Source organism: Vicia villosa, linkage group LG3, assembly GCF_029867415.1.
Source record: "Vicia villosa cultivar HV-30 ecotype Madison, WI linkage group LG3, Vvil1.0, whole genome shotgun sequence".
Taxonomy (NCBI): Eukaryota; Viridiplantae; Streptophyta; class Magnoliopsida; order Fabales; family Fabaceae; genus Vicia; species Vicia villosa.
The window spans coordinates 12,270,282-12,280,641 of NC_081182.1; the positions used below are offsets into that span (position 1 = coordinate 12,270,282).

Genomic DNA, 10,360 nt, shown 5'->3' on the forward strand with positions numbered 1-10,360 from the left:
AAATTAAAGAAAAACGAAAAAATAAAAAATAAAATTTAGTTTATATAGGGGACTATTAAATGCAAAAGGAAGTAAATTTGAGGAGCCAAAATAAAAAAATTGAAATTTAGGAAGTCAAAATTAAACAATTAAAAAAATTAAAAAACTAAAATCAAATAATTGAAATACAAAAGACCAAAATTAAACAATTGAAAAATTTAGGAGTCTAATTTAGAATAAAAAATAGAAATAGTGACTACTTCTAGATAAAACAAGAGAGAACAAAAGGCTGCCAAAGTAGGAAAAATCCGATTGCGATAACGACAAATCCACTGTTTCTATTCTACAGCATGAGCCGTCGGATCAAAAATATGACCGTTATAGACGCTTTCTTCTATATCTGTTTAACTCAAAACCCTCGCTCCTCTTGTTCAAAAATCAAATAAAAACCCACACCGCATTTATCACTGACACTGTATTCATTTCGCCGCAGCAATGTACAAATCTTCATCAACTATGAAGTCCCGCCTCCGGCCACCGCGTCCGATACCGAAATCTCCTACTCGTCTCGGAACTCGAACAATTCCCGACTCTGCCTCTCTTCAAACTCCACCAGGTACTTTTTCATTCTCTTTAACATCTGGATCTTGATTTTAGAATTTTTATCTATTAACGATTTTTTGATTGTTGATGATTGATTGTATCAGGTTCTTTATTGAAATCTCAGAAACCAGTTCGATCTCCCGAACAATTACGGCCTGAATACCGCACAATTGCGACTGAATTTAGGGCTTTAGCAAGGATGGTTAATAACCAATTCGGAAAACCAGATCCGGAAGAGGAAGAAATTGCTTTCGCTAATTCTTGCAACCCTAAATCCGGTGTTTTATTTGAGAGAGGAAGATTCTACGATGAATATTCCGCGAGAAGGAACGAAAGGCTCAAGAGAAAACTACAAGGAGTGCCGGTGAATGAAGTTAATACTACTAGTATTAAGCCGCCTAAGGCGCCTTCTCATCGTGCTCTTGGTGTTAATGTTGAATCGGGGAAAAAGAATACTACTGCGAGGAAGCTTGGAAGTCTTAGAAAATCGGTTTCTGCTGCTTATTCTGATGAGGTTAGTGAAACTCCAAGGTACATGCTTAGGAGCAGGACTAAGGAGATTAGTAAGAAACCTCCTCTAGCTTCAAGAATGGATAAGTCTGCTTCTGTTGGTGAGAAGAAGATCGGAGTCACTCCCAGAAGAACAGGAAGAATTTCATACTATTAGGGTTGATGTAAAATGGAGAACTTGATTTAATAAGATGTATGGGTTGAATCTTGTTCTCTCTTATGTATTTCTGTTACTTTTACTCAATGGAAGTTAATGGAAGTTGTTACATTTTGTGTCTGATATGGTTTAAATATTCTTGACTGCGGAATTATATTTTTCACTCTTGATTGTACAAATTTCTACTTAAAAATCAAGGTTAAAGTATAGTTTATAAATGATTACAGTGTGTTTTGCAGGAGTAGATTCCCTTCACTAAAATCCTCAGCATTTTTTTTAATTGTTGTTAGTCTAAACTCTTAAAACATGAGAGAAAACATCCCGGCATTGTATGGTATATGGCCTGAAAATGTGTTTATAAATGGGGGGCGATCATTTAGTTTTGTAGGGTTGAGTTAGGCCCAACCACATTTCTTAAAATTGTATCACGCTATCAGGTTTCCGCTATAAGACCACCTAATCCTAGGCGTGAGAGTGTGGGTTAAGATTCCTGCATTGGATAACATATGACCGACTATATAGGATTGAGTTAGGTGCATTTCTTAACAAATTAGGCTCTATAGTTAGAGTTGATTTAATATGGAGGACTCGATTTAATAAGATGTCTGGGTTGAATCTTGTTCTATGTACTGTATTTCTGTTACTTTTAATCGGTAGAAGTTGATACATTTTCTATGTCTGATATGATACTATCTATACATTCTTGATTGCAGAACTATATTTTTCATTATTGATTGCACAGTTTTCTACTTAAAAATCAAGGTTAAAGTATAGTTTATAAATGATTTCAGTGTGTTTTGTAGTAGTAGATTCCCTCCATTAAAAATCCTCACCATTTTTTTACTGTTAGTCTCAACTATTAAAACATTAGAGAAAACATTGTTCAAGATATACACATTGCATATTTTTACTGTTAGTCTCAACTATTAAAACATTAGAGAAAACATTGTTCAAGATATACACATTGCATATCCATGACCACCACCAGAAGGTAATATACATATGTGGTAGTAAAATTTTATTCATCCATAACTTAGGAGTGTTAGTGATCTTTATATATTCTCGCATATATACATAACATAATAAAATGACGATTTGATGGACAAAAGCTTGGATTTTAATCCTTCGGGTAAATGGAAAGGTCTCCTCAGTTGTCTGCATCTTCTTCTAGTTTGTCTCTACAACTTCTCTTTCAACCTTACGAATTCCGGCATCAACTTTATCCTCTGAGTTATCTTCTACCCGATCCAAATTGCTATCGTCAATCTCAATAGAAACATAAGGAATCTTTGTAACATCAGTACCGACTCCAGCAAAGGTCTCTTCTACCCTACCCCAATTGGGACCGTTGCTTTCTTCTTGCGTTTCATCCACTCTATAATATACCTACGGAAATTTTCAAATTCAATTAGCAATTCACTTTTTTGCTGTGAAGTGCAAATCAAAAATCTAACTTACAAATCATCATGTATTTTTTCAACTTTTAAGCCAAACTAAATTAACGATTCACTTTGTCGCAGTGAAAAAAAATGGTAAGCTAAACTTTTGCAGTGCTCCAAAATAAACTTTTGTTGCTTGCTAATCTTTACATCTATATTTTAGGTTTTGTTAACATGCACAAACATACAAAAAATTAAATGAAAAGGGACCAGATCACGTACCACACAGGTACGAGGTGGGGATAGGACCTTGAAGGAATTGGGACGATTGTTGAAATTTGTTTCAGGAACCCCTGGTATGCCTTCTGGGGATGTGAAGTGGTCTGCATCGTGCCCCACCTACGAATGAAAAATGGTCATCCTCGTATAAAGGCAAAAGCGACAAAGAAACATATTCAAGAACCATGGAATAATAGCAACTGAGTCGAAGTCTAAAAACACAGCATGAGCAAATCATGAGGCTAATGTCATTTTGGTGACAGTTAGGATAGACATAGTTCCACCCTTGATTATAATAACTAATACCAAAAAAGATTAGGGCTCCTTACTCTTCCATGTCCTCCAAATTCCCTAGCATCACTATCCAGTGCAACTCGATATTTCCCAGGCAAGTCACACCCAACTTTATAACTGCATGTTCAGTGTTCCATTCAAATCATTTGTGGTTAACCGCTATTATTACAGAAATTTATAAAGAAACTTTACATAAAACCAAACACACAACCTGGCAAAAGTAAATTACCAACACACAAACGAAAATTTAACATATTGCATACCCTTCATATGTGTTCTCTGGGTGAAAATTGAACACAAACACCAGATCCCCACGTTCAAAGACTATAACCTGTAAAAGGAAAACCATCAGGCATTTAGTTAATGCAGAGTTATACTTGAAACCAACTAGGAATGGCTGTTCCATTCATTTTTAAGAAGAGCCTTCTCTGAATTGTCTGGCAGTATTGAAAAACATCACATTATGAATGGGTACAGTTAAATCATTTGTGGAAATATCTACCTTGTCTTCATTGTTTGTGCTGCTCACAATCTGTTTTGTTGATGCAAGGATTGAGAATTTATCATCAAGCAAGTTCATTGCTCTGTCAAATGCATTCATGAACTGCACAAGTTCCAAAAACAAAAATAAAATAGTTACATCAAAGGCAAGAAACTGATAGAATGCACCCAAATACGAAGAGTTGCGCAGAAGGGGGAAAAAGGAGCTTCACAAAATAAGGCTGCATAGTTGAATTATGCATCACACAAAAATATGCAATATGAAGCCATAAAAGAGAATGTCGATCCTCTGCAAATAAATAGACATACAGAGATACTACCTTGTATCTCAAGTGATTTGTATCCACCAGATTCCACTGACGCCTGCATTTCTCATAACTCCATCCATTGCCTTCTCTTGGAAAATCAATCCACTCCGGATGGCCAAACTAAAAATGACATCGCAAATATAGTTTGCTTATAATTTAAAATATGATAACACAGCCAACAACTATAGCAATGAGAGTGAGATGAAACATTCAATTATCAAGAACCTAATATTTCATTAAATGATAGATGAAAAAGCATCCTTGATTACAACATTGAAGAGTAAAGGAGTATACATACCTCATTGCCCATGAAATTGAGGTAGCCCTCTCCACCTAATGCCAGGGTTATGAAGTGTATCATCTGCAAAAGATTAAAATAACAATGACTACAGACATCATTTTGTACATGTACATAGTCGAGAAGGTTTTATGGTCAATAAAAACCTTGTGAAGAGAAATCCCTCGCTCAATAGTAGGAGAAGCATCAGTCAAACAAGACATGCTAGAATACATTTCTTCATCCATTAGTAAAAATGCAATAGTCTTGTCCCCAACAATGGACTGCCCAAGGGAAAAACTATAAGACGTTAATAGTGCAGGCATTCGAAAACAAATCAACAAAGATAATTTCTTGATTGCATGTCAGCTCTAGTTTCCATCATTTTTCTGTTCACATATTTAACCAAAACTAAATTCTTATATCATTTCCAACACAAAGGCATCACAAGTCACAACACACAAAACAAAATGACAAAGATCATACTTGGTCATGACTTTCAGCATAAGAGACACATTTCTCAGTGTATCTTCTATTTGTCAAATTCAAAGAGATTTCCTTCATTGACCATTCACTGTCTTTCTTATTTTTCACGTAGTCAATCCACTTATCAGGGATAGCCATGGCTAGTCGATAGTCAAAACCAATTCCCACCTCAGAAACTGGTCGGCCGAGTCCAGGCATTCCAGAAACATCTTCAGCAATGACAGTTGCATCAGGCAAAATTTCATGGACCAGAGAGTTGGCCAGCATCAAATAGACAACGGCATCCACATCTGTTTCTTCACTAAAATATTCATTATAATCCCCTGTATTTGCCATATTGATTCCATGATGATGATACAACATTGATGTTACTCCATCAAATCGAAATCCATCAAATTTGTACTCTTCAAGCCACCACCTTAAATTAGATAAAAGGAAACGAAGAACTTCCCAGTTGCCATAGTTAAAAAGTCTACTATCCCATAGCTTGTGATAACCTCTATCTCCGTTGTGGAAGTAAGATTGTTGTGAACTTTGGCCCACATCAAAGCCGTTTAGTCCATCAGTAATATTATTGCTAGCATGACTATGGATGACATCCATCAAAACTTGCAAACCTAGGCTATGGGCTTTATCTATCAAATACTTAAGATCTTCGGGGTTTCCAGACCGACTGCTCACAGCAAAAAAGTTTGTTACATGATATCCAAATGACGCATAATAGGAATGCTCCATCACAGCCATCAGCTGGACTGTATTGTAGTTATTTTCCCGAATACGTGGCAAAATATCATCTGCAAATTCCCTGTAAGAGTTTATGCGGGGCTCAGAGCTACTCATTCCCACATGAGCTTCATATATCCGTGGAGCTTTGGGCTTTGGTGGACGGGGATGTTTAAACTGATACCTGCCAAACAAACAAGGGGATGCACAAACAGCTGAGGTAATTTCATCCAAACTTGATCAAGAATGGAGTGAAAAAATATCGATACCGAGTAGATTACAAAAGGTATAATAATTCAGACATGGTTAACTTATTTGCAACTGCTACATATAATGCATCAGGCAAAATATCATTGTAAGACGGAAAGATGAATATTCTAAAACTTAAAGAAATTATTTGCATAACTTAAAAGTCGGTTAACATGAGGCATACATTGGATGATTAGAGTTCAATTTAGCATTTGATATTTCAGATGAGAGCTTAATTATTTACTGAAGACAACAATCAAGAAGATATTCTGCACATGTGAATAATAGGGTTATAGGACCTTTCTGAAAGTGGTGGATCCCAGTAAACACCATCGTAGGGAGCAGCAAATCTGTTAGGATCGACAGTGGCATATTTAATCCAAGCAGGGATACGGTCAACCCAAACTCCATCACTATGTTTGAACCTGAACTTCACTCTCGAATTGTGAGGTATAGCTGGATTTCCATCAGCATCAGGGATCTTAATGCTCCATACGCCAAACTGGTCTTTTTCCATGTGATGGTTGGAACCATTCCATCCATTAAAATCCCCAATAATTTGTGCTTCCCTGCATTGAAAAAATTCAAAATCAGAAAAGAAATCTAAATTAAACAATGACAAACAAAGTCGACTAATCTGTATCCTTTGAGGTAGCTTACTGAGCAGCAGGTGCCCACTCACGGTACAAAATGCCATCTTCTTCTCGGTTAAATCCGAATTTCAAGAAACCTAAGACGTGGAAAAGGAAATGATAAGAAAATATTATATTTAAGATGTAACTAAAGTTAATACAACAAATTAGTAAGGTATTTAGATACAAATCATTCCAGTTGACAGGAAGATGACTTTATTTTCAAGATGTTGACGTGTCCAACATAATCAATCAATCGTTTTCGTAGAAATTTACATTATCCTCAGTTTACTTGTGCAAGCCAGGTAATATAATATGACTATCAACAACGGATACTGCCAAGTCTTTGATGAGGAATACTAAATCATTATAGGTTTATCACGGACATACAATTTGCAGTAACGTCCAAGATCTTAGCAGTTATTATCTAATTTAGTATACACTTACATAGAAAAAATGAAACGATGTCGACTGTTAACAATTATAATCACCTTTGGCAAATTCGTCAAGACCTCCTTCATATTCTTCAATGAGCTTTTTCTGATCTAGATATCTCTTCAGTCTATATTTGAAGTGATCTCTGAATGGCTCTAGGGATGAATCAACATTCAAGATGCCTATGTTTTCAAAGTCTTCTTCAACAAATGACATCGTTGACTTGTCATCTGTCATAACGGATACAGCCTTTAAACCAGAACTCACCTAGTTGTGGGAAAGCACCATGAAACAGCTTACTCACATGCAGCATATTTACTATTTACATACTTGGATGATAGATAAACACATAGCAAACCAGTCAGACTAGAGTCCAAGTGTTTTTTTCTTTTTTTTTTTTGAAAAACTTGGTATTCGGCCTTGGAACAGACAAACTAATCTAAGGGAACCAATCCCATCACCCACTAGCGGGGGGGGCCATTTAAAGTCAGAGCAAAACTCTCTGTGTGGACTGGCCCTCTAAGGGGACCAATCGCATTGTCCACTAGCGGGAGCCCATTTAAAGTCAGAGCACTGTATGGACTAACCCAACACAAGGATTGTTAGCAGCTAGCAAGATTTGAACCTGAAATCTTGTGAGGAGCACACTCTCAAGGCCTAAACCTTCACCAAGCCCAGCCCTTGGGGTTACTACAGCCCAAATGTTACATGTTATTTTCATCCATATTCCTTTGATCACTAGCAACTGTCTTGGAAGAGACAGGTAGAAAAATAAGTTAAGTTTAACCAAAATATAGAATTATTATATTAGCCCTTCAAAACCTTCCTCTCTAAAACCCTTCAAAATCATCTCTCCAAACATACCCTAAATGAAGGTGGCTCACCCAAAACATGAAACTTATGCTTCATATTACAAAAAAAAAGAATAATTTTAACAAATGTTTGGCACTCAATACACACAACAATAGCAAAGCAATCTTAAAAAGTGATCCAATGACATATATATATATAAAAAGAAGTGAAATACACCTTTTCATATATTGATCCTTTTGATCCAAAACTGCAAACCTTGCACCCATTTGGATTCTGATAGCCAAGGGTGAGTTCTACTGACTTTTGCTTGGCCAGATACTGTTTATTTTTGGAGGTCTGCCAGAAAAATAAATAGAAAATTAAAAACCATACAGATCCAAATTATGAACACCAATGTTTAAGTTTTACTCTACTCTAAAAAATTTGAACATTAGCATTATGTTATGCTGAGAACCTATTGTTGCTATAAATAGAAAGTGAAAAAAAAAAAGAAATATTACGTGAGTGGTGGTGGTGGCAATGTTTAAAGAGGAAGAAACGAGAGGATTAAAAGCTAAAGAGGAAATCATAGCTTGGATGAAGGTTGGTTCAGGTGGAAGCGGTGTCCATGATGATTAAGAAGAAGAGTGTTTTATTTTAGGAAGATAATTGATTTGATGAAGACTCTAATGTGACCCATTGTGGTATGATTATTAATCATAAGCGTCGTTTCAATGGTAGAGTACAAAGAAGGAACAGAGTAAAGAATATGCTTCCCCACGTGTAGAAGCAAGCAAGCAACGGCGCAACAATTTCCATCTGTTCCAATTGTATTTTAGTACTCCCTCGTTTTAAATTTTTTACACACAATTTAAACAATTAAAAAAATATAATAATATTGTCATAAAACAATACAATTTTATTGAATCAATCTCTTAAATATATTAAAATTAATATATGAAATAACAATTAAAGAACGTAATTATCATTATTACATTAAAAAATAAAAATAATTTTATTTTAAAACAAAATTTAGGCAAAATGTTTAGACAAAATTATGAGTTCAATGGTCAAACTAAGTGTGATTATTTGTGCACTAATAAAATAATTGTAATTTCTAATAAATTTAATTATATATGTTTTTTTGAAATATTGAACTTTTGATTAATTTCAAAAAAGCAGTAATTACAAGCGCTCCAATTAGGGATCCATCTACTAAAAAATCAAAATGACTATATGACTATCATCCTTCTATCATAAGGATAGTTATATATTTCCTCAATTTTTAATTATTCCAGCCTCTATAAATCAATGTTTTAAAAACCGGACCGGTTATCAAACCGGTGAGGATATTGGGTCACTGGTTCGTCGGTCGAACCACTGAGTCATTGGTCGAACCGCATGATCAAACCGGATAAAACCAGACTAAACCTGTCATTATAATAAAACTATATAGGTACAAAACCGATCGAACCGGATCATTCAATCTCTAAAAAAATTATAACTAGCACTTAAAAGCTGATCCATTATCAGCATAATCTATAAATAAGGCTCTTAAAAACCACAAATTCAGAAGTTGTACATTGGGTGCTGAAAATACTAATAATCCATAAAGTTTAAGGCTCTTAAAAAGCACAAATATAGTTTGCTCAACACTTAAAAATCACAAATTTAGTGCAAATTTAAACATAAGTATTACACATAACAAAGTAGTACAAATTACAAAGTCTAATTGCAACATAAACTAATTGAGTACTTTAGAACCAAAACACTCAAATATCTATTAAATTTAGTTCCAAGGAGGTAAAATTATCTCAATGTTGGGATCTCCTTCAATATCAAAACCATCTCCGACAAAATCAATCGCATTTGCAACATCTTCCCCATCAATGATATTATTACTTTGGTTGTTTTCTCCGGAGTTAAGTGGCGCATCTCCCTCAACATCAACCTCATCCAAATTTAATTCATCTATAAAAACATCAATTTAAAGAGTTTAGAAATTGACATATTTTAAGAAATTAAAATAACATAATTGTAATCACAAAAATCAATACCATACCAATATCATTTGAAATAGGTTGGATTGTCATACTAGCAAGATCTTTGCGTAGTGCTTCCACCTCCTCAATGGTCAAGAATGGTGGGGAATCCTCCAACACCCAATTAGAATGATCACCAAGTGTTTCAAAATTAATAGGATCATAATTTTGTTTCTTCTTGGTTCTATAAATCATTAACGACAATGTCAAACGTAGAGCCAAATAAATTTAACAAATCTAACAATGGATGTTGGATCATAATTTTGTTTCTTCTTTGTTTCTTCTTGGTCCTATAAATTGAGACATACTCATCACACTCATCTAATCTACTCTTCTAATTCTATTTCGTAAGAGAAAATAGAAACATATAAAAAGTGAAACAGAGAAAATGCATTAGCAATCTCTAGCAATGGAAAACAACTGCAAAAATTCTTTATACTTGTTCGTACTGTGAAGGAAAACAACCGCAGGTCTTTTTATCTCTTTATCACTTTCCTTCAAACTCAAAATCCATACTTGCAACTTTCCTTGTGCTCCTTCCTACAAAATCAATGATTATTTCAACAAATTATTCTCTAGACTTAAAAATTGAATCTGAATAACAAAAACATCAATTCAAAATTCAAATACAGAGAAAGAGAGGGCCAAAAATCATAAATTAACCTCAATCAGAATCAGTCCTTCAAGATTGATGATGGCGACGCGGTGGCAAGG

General features: G+C 34.8%; 3 protein-coding genes across 4 annotated transcripts in view; 1 reads left to right on the top strand and 2 right to left on the bottom strand.

The window, feature by feature from the left end:
- The first annotated feature begins 373 nt into the window (after positions 1-373).
- Positions 374-1,360, top strand: LOC131660329 (uncharacterized). Its single transcript, XM_058929548.1, has 2 exons — positions 374-595; positions 687-1,360. Exons 1-2 carry the CDS (start codon positions 475-477, stop codon positions 1,247-1,249), a joined length of 684 nt encoding a protein of 227 aa, XP_058785531.1. The 5' UTR covers positions 374-474; the 3' UTR covers positions 1,250-1,360.
- An 860-nt stretch (positions 1,361-2,220) lies between these two features.
- Positions 2,221-8,366, bottom strand: LOC131660328 (1,4-alpha-glucan-branching enzyme 1, chloroplastic/amyloplastic). Its single transcript, XM_058929547.1, has 14 exons — positions 8,126-8,366; positions 7,842-7,961; positions 6,869-7,079; positions 6,406-6,475; positions 6,045-6,314; positions 4,774-5,680; positions 4,455-4,571; positions 4,309-4,371; positions 4,023-4,130; positions 3,704-3,805; positions 3,465-3,532; positions 3,237-3,318; positions 2,911-3,027; positions 2,221-2,635 (listed from the first exon to the last, which is right to left on the bottom strand). The coding sequence occupies exons 1-14, from the start codon at positions 8,192-8,194 to the stop codon at positions 2,417-2,419; spliced, it is 2,523 nt and encodes an 840-aa protein (XP_058785530.1). The 5' UTR covers positions 8,195-8,366; the 3' UTR covers positions 2,221-2,416.
- An 894-nt stretch (positions 8,367-9,260) lies between these two features.
- The window catches only part of LOC131654918 (uncharacterized), a 1,186-nt gene continuing 86 nt past the window's right edge, over positions 9,261-10,360 (bottom strand). The window contains exons 1-4 of one of the 2 annotated variants that reach the window (XR_009299606.1): positions 10,310-10,360; positions 10,096-10,186; positions 9,667-9,830; positions 9,261-9,575 (exon numbers count right to left, since the gene is read on the bottom strand). The exon at positions 10,310-10,360 is cut by the window's right edge and continues 86 nt beyond it. Coding sequence is in view for 1 of the 2 variants with exons in the window: in XM_058924842.1 (XP_058780825.1) it covers positions 9,394-9,575; positions 9,667-9,830; positions 10,086-10,186; positions 10,310-10,360 (498 nt within the window). In the remaining variant the exon portion in view is untranslated. Of the gene's footprint in view, positions 9,576-9,666; positions 9,831-10,085; positions 10,187-10,309 lie in introns of both variants that reach the window. The other variant, XM_058924842.1, reaches the window with a different exon arrangement.